This window comes from Gambusia affinis, linkage group LG10 (assembly GCF_019740435.1).
Source record: "Gambusia affinis linkage group LG10, SWU_Gaff_1.0, whole genome shotgun sequence".
In the NCBI taxonomy this organism is placed as follows: domain Eukaryota; kingdom Metazoa; phylum Chordata; class Actinopteri; order Cyprinodontiformes; family Poeciliidae; genus Gambusia; species Gambusia affinis.
This window is the reverse complement of record NC_057877.1, coordinates 4,321,991-4,335,601: the sequence shown is the minus strand read 5'-3', so window position 1 is coordinate 4,335,601 and position 13,611 is coordinate 4,321,991. Positions and strand designations below refer to the sequence as shown.

General features: G+C 40.0%; 1 protein-coding gene and 1 long non-coding RNA gene across 4 annotated transcripts in view; both read right to left on the bottom strand.

Moving 5' to 3' along the window:
• LOC122838278 (unconventional myosin-VIIb) overlaps positions 1 to 9,292 on the bottom strand; it is a 32,678-nt gene extending 23,386 nt beyond the window's left edge. The window contains exons 1-14 of one of the 2 annotated variants that reach the window (XM_044128802.1): positions 8,703 to 9,292; positions 8,053 to 8,088; positions 7,857 to 7,958; positions 6,711 to 6,863; positions 4,974 to 5,158; positions 4,051 to 4,172; positions 3,816 to 3,958; positions 3,622 to 3,735; positions 3,387 to 3,540; positions 3,236 to 3,312; positions 3,048 to 3,167; positions 1,575 to 1,714; positions 534 to 744; positions 295 to 430 (exon numbers count right to left, since the gene is read on the bottom strand). In XM_044128802.1, the coding sequence (XP_043984737.1) occupies positions 295 to 430; positions 534 to 744; positions 1,575 to 1,714; positions 3,048 to 3,167; positions 3,236 to 3,312; positions 3,387 to 3,540; positions 3,622 to 3,735; positions 3,816 to 3,958; positions 4,051 to 4,172; positions 4,974 to 5,158; positions 6,711 to 6,863; positions 7,857 to 7,958; positions 8,053 to 8,070 (1,675 nt within the window). In that variant the 5' untranslated portion in view covers positions 8,071 to 8,088; positions 8,703 to 9,292. The remainder of the gene's footprint in view (positions 1 to 294; positions 431 to 533; positions 745 to 1,574; positions 1,715 to 3,047; positions 3,168 to 3,235; positions 3,313 to 3,386; positions 3,541 to 3,621; positions 3,736 to 3,815; positions 3,959 to 4,050; positions 4,173 to 4,973; positions 5,159 to 6,710; positions 6,864 to 7,856; positions 7,959 to 8,052; positions 8,089 to 8,702) is intronic. The other variant, XM_044128803.1, reaches the window with a different exon arrangement.
• Positions 9,293 to 12,655: 3,363 nt separating this feature from the next.
• On the bottom strand, positions 12,656 to 13,611 carry LOC122838277. Of its 2 annotated transcripts, none has more exons than XR_006371873.1 (3): positions 13,249 to 13,611; positions 12,961 to 13,104; positions 12,656 to 12,924 (listed from the first exon to the last, which is right to left on the bottom strand). It is a non-coding gene; the product is annotated as an uncharacterized LOC122838277 (long non-coding RNA). The 2 variants fall into 2 exon arrangements; XR_006371874.1 differs by having other exon boundaries at positions 12,692 to 12,708; positions 12,781 to 13,104.

The window sequence follows — 13,611 nt, the reverse complement described above, 5'->3', positions numbered from 1 at the left end:
TTTAGTATTTCATTAAAGTAAGTCAAAATAATTAAGAAACTGCTACAAAAAAAAACAACATACAGACATGATGCACTAGTATAAGTTCTCTCACAGCTCATCTCGACTCCTGACGATGTGCATCTCATTATTTTGTGAACATGTTGTTATAGAAGTTTAAACTTATGCAGAGAGATAAATACTGGTATTAGATAGCATGGCTAAAAGCAGTTAGCAGATCTCTTAGGTGGTTTTTGTATCGGGATCGGAGACATCGCTCTGGATCATTTTTCAAATGAATTTTTGAAGCAGTACCTTTTGAGTCATAGTAAACCACTCCTGCAAAGTGTTGTATCCCAAACTGGGTCTCAAAGTTGTTTTTGGGACAGATGTAGACTTCGCCTTTGGTGTGAAACTGATTCAGTTTCTGGAGCATGGAGGAGTCTGTGCCCTGAAAAACGAACCCCCAACCCCAAAAAAAACATTAAACCCTTTTTATTGTTCCGCTTGGCTGCGTCCGGAGGTTTCTAGAGAACAGCGAGGAGGGCACTGACCTTTGGGAAGTTGCTCTCCTCGTCGACTAGAGCCAACACATTCATGGGCTTGTTGGCCAGCGTGTCCAGAGTGCGCTGGTTGTCCAGGTAGTCGATGTGCTGCCAGACGATGCCCTCGCGGGCGTACTCCTCCTGCTCCAGCTTGAAGACGTGCTTGACGAAGAACTGCTGCAGCTGCTCGTTGGCATAGTTGATGCAGAGCTGCTCGAAGCTGCCGGAGGGAAACGCACAAACGTTTTACAAAGAAACATTATTTATTTTTTTTTAAATAGACAAATAAAAAAATGAATAAAAATTCACACTTGGGAAAAAAAAAACTCCACCTCAGAAAAGAGAGCTGTGAAAAGATCAATGAACAGATATAAATATCCAAAAACTAAACATTCTAGTAAAATGTGGCGCTTTGTATTTGGGCAATTTACTGTTTGAAACAAGGAACAACAACTATTGGCAGTAACTAAGGAATCTGTCAAGATGACATGATAAAAAGAAGAATCAGAAGATTTATTTTTCCCCTCCAAATTGTAAAAGATCTTTTTATACAAGATCTGAACCAAATGGACAGAGTCTGTAGAAGAAATAGGATCTGATTTCATTCAACTGTACTTATGAATTATGCGCTCCTGACATGTTTCTCTTTTTATGTCATGTTTTTTTGTTGTGTTTTGTTATTGTTCTCAGCTGAAATAAGTAGTGGCCCATAAATTAAAGCCCAGAAAGGAGATATGGACAAAAAAAAAATCAAAAAATCACTGTTTCCATCCTTGAATATGTTAAATATGAAATTAATGACTGTGATGGAAATCTGTCTTTCCAATTTAAAATAAATAAATAAACAAAACAATCTGAAAAAACATTTTGGGAAGTCCAGACATTTCTTTCCCAGATGAGTTTCAACTGGATGCTGCAATAAGATCCAACACTAAAGGAAAGTAAGAAACCAAAACCCTCATTTAATTTCTATTCATTTCAATAAGGCAGCAGGATTTTATCTATAGATCCAGCAGTAACCAAACTAAAACAGTCCGGGTAGACATTGACCTGTTGTTGTTGAAGTTCTCAAAGCCAAAGATGTCCAGCAGGCCTATCGACTGTCGAACCGTGTGCTCATCATCGGGTGGCTTGTAAACAGCGTCATTAATTTTTGTCACCACCCAGATGAAAAGTTTCCCATAAATAGCCTGGAAAGACAAACAACACAAAGAATTATCCTGGCAGCCTCTCCATTAAAGCAAATTTGTCCAGACTATTTCCTGTAACGCAGCAGAGTCGGTAAAACTCATCTACATGTTCACAATATACATTAATCAGAAACTGTCACGAAACGACCAAGCGATCCGAGTGTCTCATCTCTGTTAGGAGTTTCTGCAGACACAAAGATTCAATCTGTCAAGATCATGCAGGTGGTGGGACTTAACATGGAAAAACATTGTTTGTTTCCGTATTACACCTAAAATGAAGCAAAAGCAGGAAGGCTAAACGCAAAAGGTTTAATGACAGAGGGAGAGCGGAAACCATTTGGGAAAACATTTCCATATCAGATGGGTTCAAGATCCCCAGCCTGACTGGCAGAATTTGTTCAGAAAGATTTATTTAATTGTTGGTCCAGATACAGAATTTGGCTTTTACTCAATGTACCCGAGGAGAAAAATATCTAAAACAAACTTGGAAGAAAAATGATGGGCCAAAATGATGCTAGCAGCTGGTAAAAAAAAAAAAAAAAGTAAAATTTGGGGCTTCTCTACTTAAGGAGGAATATTAAATGTCAAAAGAAATTTATGAAATGAAGAGGATTACTCTTTGAATGAGTTTATGTATGGAAGGATTTATTAGCATTTGGAAGATGTTGGCATTATTTATCTCCAAAACCAAGTATAATGAAGGATCAAACTGATTTATTTATTTATTTTTTAAATAAAGATGATCGTTTTTTCTTCTCAAAACCTTTTTGGTGTGGACTTTATTTTTTTGTCTTACTGTTATCCTTTTTACATCCTTTCTACTACATCACATTCCAACAATATATGCTGTGCCCGTTCACCGCGTTTGCATTAGCTGGTTTCATTTGTACACTTTCGATGTGTACTTTTAAAAAAAGTTGATTGTTTTGAATTGCCTTTGTCTCAAGAAATGCTTTCATGTTTGGGCCAATTTGAGAAAATCCAATACTTATATTGAAGTAAATGAGCTGCACTCTGCTTGCATGCTGCATCCTCATCTACTGAAATGGCCCAGTCAAAGTCCAGACCTAACTCCGAATGGATATCTGTAGCAAAACTCGAAAACTGACGACTAGATTCTCATCATCCATTCTGACCGAGGCAGAAGCATTTCCTACAGTGCCCAATGTTTCTAAAGATAAAGGTCAATACTTTTACTGTTACTTTCACAACTATCCACCGCTGTGCAACGGGTCGATCACAGAAAACCCAAATGTAAAAAAAACCGCCATGATGCTGCTGGTGGAGACGAGCTCAACAGGTAGGAAAACGTGTGGGAGGAAGCGGCCGTTACTTTGACAAAGGCGTCCCTGCCGTCCAGAGCCTGGTCAGAGTTCAGAGGTTTGTTGACGGTGTCCCTGGCGGTGGTGACGGCGCGCTGAGTCAGACACTTCTCCAGCGCTGTAGGATCCACCTGAGGACGCGACGACACGCATTCAGAAAAGGTCTCAGCGGCATCGGATGAGGAAAAACGTCACCTGCCTCCAAAAGCTGGCTGGCCATGCTGAAGTGGGAGGATTTGGCCACGTTGCAGCCCTCCAGGTTGCTCATTATGACGCCTGAAAGCACGCAGAGAACTTGAGCCCCGGGGGAGCAGAAAAGAGAAAAAAAGACTCAATGCGTCATCTCCTACTTTCAAACTTCACGTTGCCCAGGTGGAGGATGGCGGCCAGCAGCTTGGAGATTTCCCAGGAGTCGGTCTCGGAGAAGGTGAGGATCTTCAGGGCCGATCGGAAGTGAGCGTACTCCTTCACGTCGTCTCGTCCTTCGCAGCTGGTGCAGTTGCCCTGGGAACGAAAACACGTGTTATTCCCGACTTGAGATCCTTTTTTTTTTTACGAGTGCCTCAGGACGGATCAGAACCGAACCATGGTCAGGTATTTGTACTCTGCAGCCGTTCCGAGGGAAAGAATCTTCTTCTGGTCCGGACTCATGCCCATCAGCATGTAGTAAAAGATGTGGTAGTTCCTTTCCTCGGGGGCCTGTTGGTGAACCAGAACGCTCTTTAGCCCAACACAAACCGACTCAAACCTCCGCGTCACACCAGGAGACCCCCTCCCACCTGACGACACACTCTGGACTTCTCCAGCAGGTACTGCTCCACCCGGGCCCCCTCGATGGCCCCGCCCTTGGTGAAGCTGATGTCGATGTACTTCCCGAATCGGCTGGAGTTGTCATTGCGAACCGTCTTTGCGTTCCCGAAGGCTGAGAGGAAAAAAGATTAAAATTAAAAGTTAAAATTGGATAAGAAGACCGGCCTGCTTTAGAGGCGTTTTCCCATCGTTCCCCCCACTGACCTTCCAGAATGGGGTTGGCCTCCAGGATCTGCTGCTCGATCCACGAGTGCTGGCCGCTGACCGCAGCCAAGAACTGCAGCATCAGCTTGGTGCTCTCGGTTTTCCCCGCTCCAGACTCTCCGCTGGCGGGAGAGGAGTCAGGAATTACTGTTGAGTCACTCGCAAATGACTGTTGCTTATTACATCTATATATTTTTTTGTTTGTTTGTTTTGGGGTTTTTTGTTATTGTTTCTTGGTTTTTTTGCCTTAGCATGAAACGGTCACTTTTATTTTGAAAATGGAAATCTTATGATCACAAGAAAAAAAAAAAAAATCAAACTTGTTGTTGAGAAAAGTGTTTGCCCTCTTTGCAATTTCTCTTTTTTTTGCTATACATCACATTTCAGATCAAACTAATTTCAATTAGGGCTGTCAACGTTGAAGTGTGTGACTAATCTAAAAGGTCTAAAGCGTTAATATCACATTTCACAGAATAAAGATGAATCAAATGACCTATTTTGACCCACAAGCCTCTCTTTTTGTACTTGATGCTTCAGCAAATTCTTTCAAAATGTCTTGTTGAAAGTGAAATAGCATTTTCCCACCAATATTAAAGAATTATTGATCTAAAAACATGCTTCTATCTTTTGCTTTTAACTCAGTTTTGCCTTGTTTCAACTGTACCAAGATATTTGCACTAGAAACTAAACCAGAAATACTTTTTGTGTTTTTGCAGTGTACACTTTAATTACGTTAAAGAGAACAATTTTGAAATAAATAGTTTATATTAAAAAAATGGCACAAAAAAAAAAAGTGTCAAAATGAGAAGCTACAGGCAGGCCTTCAACTTTATCATTGTTTCTGCCATGTAAAGGATTTTACATGGTAGTAACTTCTGGGATACTAAAAATAAAATTTCACTTTAGCGTTTCCTGGAGCCCACCTGATGACGCAGCACTGGTTCTTCTTGTTGCGCCTCATGTTGAAAAAGCAGGTGTCTGCGATGGCAAACACGTGGGGGGGCAACTCACCCAGACGCCTGTCTGTGTACATGTGCACCTGCTCTGTGGTGTAGATGGGCAGCAGCTGGTATGGGTTCACTGCCACCAGAATGGAGCCTGTGTACGTCTGAAAACACACACACACACACACACAGAGAGAGAGAGAGATGTTAGCCATTGCTCCACCACAGCACGCCCCTTGTTTCAGACTTAATGTCTAAAAACTGTCGCAGAACGACTGTGTAACATAATATATATATATATATATATACACATACATATATATATATATATATATATATATATATATATATATATACATATATATATATATATATACATATTTAAATTTACTTTTCCTAGTAGACCTTTAAGATTTTAATGATTTCTCAGTTTCCTTTAGTTCTGCGAAGGTTCGAATTCCTCAGATTTTTATGAGTTTTGTAAATCATATTCTGAACTGGAGATGGACCGATCCGATATTAATGTGCGTCAATCCTGATACTGAAACAAATTCTACATTGGGTATCGGCGGCAGTAGCCAGTCCATAAGAGCAGATCTATACAGTCTAATTCTAAGCTTTGTGCTCTTAGCGATGTAATGTTTTGTCTTATTTTATTTATTTTACATTGTTTAGAATTCCTAATTACACTTTGTGGACCATTTGAAAGAAGGTTTGCTGCAGTTTATTTTTTACCAAAGAGGTCAACCTTGGTGAAACATGATTGACCAAAACAAACTAAAATAAGTCTTTTTGGAAGACTTATTTTAGTCTTCCAAAAAATGGAAGACTAAAATAAGTCAATATAACAAAGGAACTAAAAAGGTGTTAAAAGTTAAGATAGTTTAACCAAAATGAATTTTGTCAAATGACTTCCAACTGAGCACTTTAAAAATTAGATGGTTTTTTTATGTGTCCTAAAGTGGGGTTGAAGCACAGATAAAAGGTGAAATTGATCCATAAATCCTTTTTTTTTTTTTATCTTACACTGTAGCATAATTCAAATAGATCTGGATCTATTTGGGCGTTTGGGTTTTTATTCTCTGTAAGCCATAATCTTCAAAATGACATGAAATAAAGGTGTAATAAATCTAAATAATGAGATTAGCTTTCTAAAATGACCAAAAACATGCTATTGTTTTGTACTTGAATGTAGCACAATCTGACTTTTTTGTATTCTAAAGTAGTAGTGTTGGGGATGTATATTGTTCCTAGCTGAACATTCAGTTTCAGTGCCTGCTTAATGCATATTTAACAAGTTGGCATTGTTTTTGTTTTTTTTGATTGGTCTGATGTAACATTCTAATCTTAAATATCATGTTTCCATCAGAAAAAATAATGTTTTTAACTGGAATAGAGGAGTGAAAAACAACAATATACAAATATATAATGCGTTTCACTTGGTGAGAAGATGAGTAACTAAAATAAACCTTCTACACTGACATGAACAGAATCTCTGGGTTTATGATTCTCCACGCACAGCTGGCGCAGAAAACGCAGCGTCGTTTTGTCTGACGACACCGCCTTCCTGGTCTCTATGGAGACAAACAGCTCTGTGATAAATCCGGGGGGCAAAGTCTAAGCGGAGCCGCTCGGCTCGCCAAGTCCAGTAAGCGTTTCCAGTGGCCGGTTATGGGCGTCGTAAAACTGGGTGGACTCCCAGGAACAGAAACTTACATAGATGATGCCCTCTTTGTGGCGGACCAGCAGGTTCCTGAGCAGCCCGGCCTCGTTCAGGTCGCCCAGCATTATCATGTCGTCCACACCTTTCACCGAGCTGGGGTGCATGGGGCGGATGCTGCCCTGGGTCTTCTTGTTAATCTTGTGCTCCTGCATCCAAACGACCATTAATTAACTCAGAGAGGGATTAACCCTCCTGTTATGTTCGTTTCTAGGATACAGCAAAAATGTTCGTGGGTCAATTTGACCCGGGGAGTGTTTAATCATGGAATAGTGTCAGAAACCAAAAAATTCCTCCAAAACATTTTTATCTCTGATTATTAACTCCAATATTAACCATTTCAATCAATATTTGTGCAATGATTTTTTTTATTTCTCAGAAATTAAGGATCAATGACAACAACATACTCATTTGGACATATCCACTGAAAAAAATTGTGACGCAAAAAAAACAATAATTTCCTTAAAATTCATCTTATAATTTTTTTTATATTACACTTTTTTTTTCCAATGGGTGATCTTTATAATTGAACTTGAGACACACATACTGTTCAGGGTCCAATTGACTCGCTGATTAAAATCTAGATAAATGAGTCATGCAGAGAGTAGTTCTGTTTTCCTCCACTTCTGCTGAGTGTCTACTTAGTGTGGGTGGAGTTTATCCACGGGAACAGAAAATTGTACCAAACATTGTATGAACACCTGCTCTCTCGCAGTTTCCTTGTGAAGTAGAGAGAATAGTGAGAAAGTGGGTTCGTGTGGTGCACATGCGCATTTAGGTATAAGAAATATGGTTCCTAGCTGCAAGAAAACATACAGAATTGGACATTTTTTAAGCATTTTTTGCACTTTAACTTGACTGCCAGGTCAAATTGACCCAAACAGTACTTATGTAAAAAGTAGACCCATGAGGTGGTGCGAATGTGTAAAATGAATAAATTTTCAATTTATATGTAGAGTGCACCTATTAAGAGAAATAGAAAAAGTTTCATGCAAAAAAAAAAAAAAAAATTACTTCCAACTATTTAAAAAAAAAAAAATAAAATAAATTTAAAACGGGTCAATTTGACCCGGAACATAACAGGAGGGTTAAATGCGGGTTTGACGGGTGGAAATGAAGCGGATATTATACAGGTGTGGTACCTTTCCTTCATCGTCGATGAGCTGAAGCTGTCCGGTGTCGGTAACTGTAACTTCGGCCCCGATAGGGACTCCACTGCTGGAGTCCACCCAAACGAAATCCCCCTGATTGGAAAACAGTCACGCTCGAGATGACTTTTCATGATGCGTTTAAGGTTTATACAAATGTGCAGGAATAAGTAAAATTCAACAGTCGTACCTTACTTAAGTGCAGCATGGCAGCAATTTAGTAAGTCTGGAATTAAAAATAAATACTTTGTCAGGCAGAAATACTGAGGAAACAATGCAGGCTCAAGTGGAACAGTTCGACCCTGTTCGATCCAATAAGCAATGAAGTCATTTTACTTTATTTTTTAAAATTCAATTTGTTCTCAACACTTATTAGTTTGCGGTGTATTGTGACCACTGGAGAAAAAAAATAATAATAATAATAAATATATATATATATATATATATATATAAAGTACATGTACACAAAAAAATCTACAATTTTGAGAAGTCAGACATTTTCGAGACAAAAACCTTTGACATTTACGAGTTTGAAAAGTCGAGAATTTGCGAGAACACAACAAAAAAAAATCGACTTTTAAAACTCACAAATTTCCATATTTTTTGACTTCTCAAAATGTCAGTTTTTTGGCTGAAATTAACTCTTTTTATCCTATCTACAGTGGAATACGCCATCGTAGCCGTTTCATAAATTTCCTCTTATATAATTTAAGAGGAATTATGGTGTTAGGGTTCTGACATTTTAGAATAAGATGCCAGTAAAACATCACATCGAGTTCAAATTGGTGTTTTTTTTTTTTTGATGAGAAAATTTTTCCAACACCAACTGTGAGCTCTTACCTGAGAACAGGTGTCCCTGTGGTCCAAGGCCTTCCTCACAGCTGAGGGATCTTTTCCTTGAATGGCTACGAAGCAGGAACCTTCCCCAGCATTGTCTCATTTTATGGCTCTTTGACTTTGCTCCTACAATAGAGCCACCCGGCATCGCCAGCAGCTATAAAATGGGCGTCCGCTTTGTTTGTTTTTTAAATTATTATTATTATCAGAAAGGAATATTGTCTTTCGTTTCAAAAATTGACAACAGAAGAGAATTCATTTTGGTGGAAAAAAAAACAAAGCTAAAAGAAATTTGAAGTGTGGCATTACAGTATGTGGCACAATAAAGATAAGGGAGCTATTTTAATGGTTGCACAATAAATGTACTCTGACTTCCGTGTTAAACAACTAGCTCCACAAGATGGAGTTACAGAAAGTGCTAGAAGGAAGAAGGCACTCCCCTTAATGCCTGGTCCATTATTATAGTCGTTCTGGGTCAAAAACTGATAAATGTGTTATGATTGAAAAAGGTTTAATAAATATAGAGGCTAATGACACTGAAGAGATAAATAGCTTGCTCCTCATAAGACTGCCAATTTACTCCGCTTGCTTCAGGCGTGGTCCGTTGATCCTGATCCCGTTTTACCGGGAAGGTGATTTGTTTAACAACATGACAAAGCAAGGCTGACCCGGGTAAACCACCTGCTGAGACCAATTACAGCCATGAGAATCAATAATTAAACAGGGAACACTGGCATCTATAAAGATGCTTCGAGTAGTCTTGTTTTTGTCTTCTAATACAGTGTTTCCCAACCCTGGTCCTCGAGGCACACTGCCCTGCATGTTTTAGGTATTTCCTTACTTCAGTCCAGCTGATTTCAATTGATCACTGATTAACAGGCATTTGTTGAACTGCAATCAGTTGAGTCAGGCACATTAAAGCAGGGAAACCTGTAAAACATGTAGGACAGTGTTCCTTGAGGACCAGGGTTGGGAAACACTGTTCTAATACAACGGCGGGAATAAGGAACGGATTTTTAGAAATAAAAAAAAAGTCACCAAAAATCTGGAACAAAATTCCGTCAATTCAGATTTGAGTGTTTGGGTTGCAAAAGGCCTCAAGAATCGAGGAGAGTCGAAACAAAATTCGACCTTGAATATGCTCATCTGTGGCACTGTATGTTTGATAGTAAATTATTGCATGAACAAACTTATTGATCTCTATTGCGTTTGTTGTTTAAACATTGCAATTTCAAAAATGTTTTTCCGACATTAGCGGATTATCAACAACGTTTTACATCCATTTTTAAGGGAAACACTAGAGGCCGCACTTCCTTCTTCCAATAACTTCAGCATCGTTTGCGCTCGTGGTTCTGGTGGCTTCCTGTTTGCAGATTCTGCTCTGTGTGATGCATGTAGTTTCTTAGAGGTTTTAAAGATTCCCTCTCTAAATGCAGACCTCGAGGTCTACGTTTCCTGTCTCAGCTGAAGGACTTCTTGCAGATTGATTGTTCATATACATTCAGAACAGACTCTGGTCAGACCTGCAGATTGATTGGCATGGCTGTGCTATGGCGACTGTAGAATCTTAATGTTCATTTCTGTGTAGGTGTTGGTCATTGTGCATCGTTTTGTCCTTTTTGTTATAATTTTTTTTCTTTACAATATTTGAGTACGTAATTGAAATGTTCTGCTTGTGTAAAACATGCCATCCTCTCCGTTTGATAGCCTGTCCTGTTGGTGTGGATTTATGTGGGAGCGTGTGGGCGGCTACACAGCCCAGTATACTAAAAATGTGTCTGTCTTTTCAAAAAGCCCATTCCAAAATCTGCTGCGTTCCTGTTGCTATGCATTTCAGAGCTGCCTCTGATTTACTCACTCAAACTCACCAAGGAGCTGTTTGTGCCAACTTTCAGCATTCTGCTTTAGTGTTAGTGTGCCACAGATAAAGGAGCGTAGTGGTGACCAGTTTAATTTTAAATGTAGAGTCTGGAGTTATCAGCAGTGAAATGTGTTTTTACCACTGTTTCTGAATGGTAGCCAGTGTTTTCTGCACTGAAAAGACGACAAATGACAATAGTGTATTATTATGAAATTACACCCAGGGGGTAATCAGAAGTAGAGCTACAACAGATATATTGTGGCTTGTCCTGAAATGATTAACAATAAAAATAAAAACAAAACTCCATCACCTATAATTCTTTTCATCTCACTTTTTAAAATTTATTTTTTCTGAGGAGAGACGTGGAGGAAATTAGGGGTTGAAAACTCCACACACCTGCTCTGTCCTTTTGCAATCAGTTGTCTTATAAAATTGAACTTCTACTCAATGAAGGGGCAGTCGACTCCCTTTGCGGACTTCTTCCATATATTTATCATCACTGTAGTCTGCTTTCTTTATTTAAATTTTGTGATATTAATTTACATTAGTATATATTTAATCATGTAGAAACCTATTTTGATATGGGCAAAAAGAAGAAATCAATTGCTCTTGTTCCCCCTGGTGGCTGCGGTAGGTAATGTTTAACCGGTGATTTGAGCTGCAGTTCAATGCTTATTCATAGAAAAAAATAAATAAATAAAGGTGTGTTTGCATATTTCTTGGTAGAAGAGACAAGAAAATTAGCTTGATAGCGACCTTGAACCGTCCCCTTCAACAGCCAAACATTTATGCTAGCTTCCTTGTATTTGTGTGAAACTGGGTTTGAGTTGATTCTCGAGCTTGGCCCTGTATATTTCTGAGGTTTTTTTGGCTTCATAATGTTTAAAAATTAAAACTTCTCAATGTTTGATATTGTCTAGCAAAATATTTTTTTATGTCTGGCTACAATAGAATGTTCAGTTCCAATGGTATCGATGACATCGGCAGTGATGTCATCACTCTATGATACCACAAAGGAATCTCTCTCTTGAATGTAGCTCACAGACAGCGTTTTCTCAGTCCTGTTCCACAGTTCTATTGCAACAGATCACTCATCAGAGCACGTTCGAAATTCATCGAAACGAGATATTTCAAAGAAGCAAGTATTTACAAGAATACAGACATGAAGCAAACACAGACTATTTGTGACCATGAAGCATTCCCAGCTGAGCTTTCATGGATCGACATGATGGAGCTCAACATCCAAGTTGACTACGACGAAGTCATTGTCTTTGACGATGACAGTGAGCTGGAAGATGAATCAGCAGAGATTGAGGAGAAACCAAGTCCTTCCGGCGACTTTGAGCACCCAAGATTATTGGAAGTTGCGCAGAAAACAACCACCTCTGCTGGCTTCAAGAGCAACCCCTTAGTGAAGGACGTGGAAGAGACTAACCAACACATTATCAATCTCACAAAGAAGGTAGATGATCTTACAAAAGAACTGCATGAGGAAAGAGACCAAAGGATGGCATGTCAGGTTGAACTGAAATCACAGCAGGAGGAGATTAAAAAACTGGAAAAAATGTTGGAAGAAGAACGTCACCTGCGAGTTAAATGTGAAGATAGATTAAAGGTTGTTTCTTCTTCCAAAGTAACAGATGACAAGAGTGTTCTTAAACAGCTGGAATACTTCAAGATGGAGGCTGAAAAATATGCCTCCCGCCACAAAGGTCTGATAGAAGTGATGATTGAAGGATATAAAGTGCGACTTAAATATGAGGACCAGCTCAAAAGTCACGCTGAGCAAGCTGCCAAATTCAAAGATCAGGAGGAAATAGTGAAATCTTTGCAGGGTCAAGTTGCAGACCTGAAGATCAAATTGAAACTTTCTGAAGAAAACAACCATCTGAGAGTCTCCACCCAACCAGAGGTCCTCCTGCGAACAGAAGACTCCCTGCAAACAGAGGAGACCAAAGAAAGGCAGACCTCCAATCCACCAGGGAGGTCTGAAGAAAGACTTACCTCAAATCAAGCAGGGAGGTCTGAAGAAAGACTTACCTCAAATCAAGCAGGGAGGTCTGAAGAAAGACTTACCTCAAATCAAGCAGGGAGGTCTGAAGAAAGACTTACCTCAAATCAAGCAGGGAGGTCTGAAGAAAGACTTACCTCAAATCAAGCAGGGAGGTCTGAAGTACGACTTACCTTCAATCAACCAGTGTGGCGCGAGGAAAGGCAGACCTCAAATCAAGCAGGGAGGTCTGAAGTACGACTTACCTTCAATCAACCAGTGTGGCGCGAGGAAAGGCAGACCTCAAATCAAGCAGGGAGGTCTGAAGACAGACTTACCTCAAGTCAAGCAGGGAGGTCTGAAGAAAGACTTACCTCAAATCAAGCAGGGAGGTCTGAAGAAAGACTTACCTTCAATAAACCAGTGTGGCGCGAGGAAAGGCAGACCTCAAATCAAGCAGGGAGGTCTGAAGACAGACTTACCTCAAGTCAAGCAGGGAGGTCTGAAGAAAGACTTACCTCAAATCAAGCAGGGAGGTCTGAAGAAAGACTTACCTTCAATAAACCAGTGTGGCGCGAGGAAAGGCAGACCTCCAATCCACCAGGGAGGTCTGAAGAAAGACTTACCTCAAATCAAGCAGGGAGGTCTGAAGAAAGACTTACCTCAAATCAAGCAGGGAGGTCTGAAGAAAGACTTACCTCAAATCAAGCAGGGAGGTCTGAAGAAAGACTTACCTCAAATCAAGCAGGGAGGTCTGAAGTACGACTTACCTTCAATCAACCAGTGTGGCGCGAGGAAAGGCAGACCTCAAATCAAGCAGGGAGGTCTGAAGACAGACTTACCTCAAGTCAAGCAGGGAGGTCTGAAGAAAGACTTACCTTCAATAAACCAGTGTGGCGCGAGGAAAGGCAGACCTCCAATCCACCAGGGAGGTCCATGCGACCAACCTCTACTGGTTGCATGGAGGGTGTTCATGTTGGCCTTGGCCTGAAGGCCAATCTATGCCGGGCTCGGCCTTTACGCCAACCCACACCCAGGTGGTACTAACCTAGGTAACTATC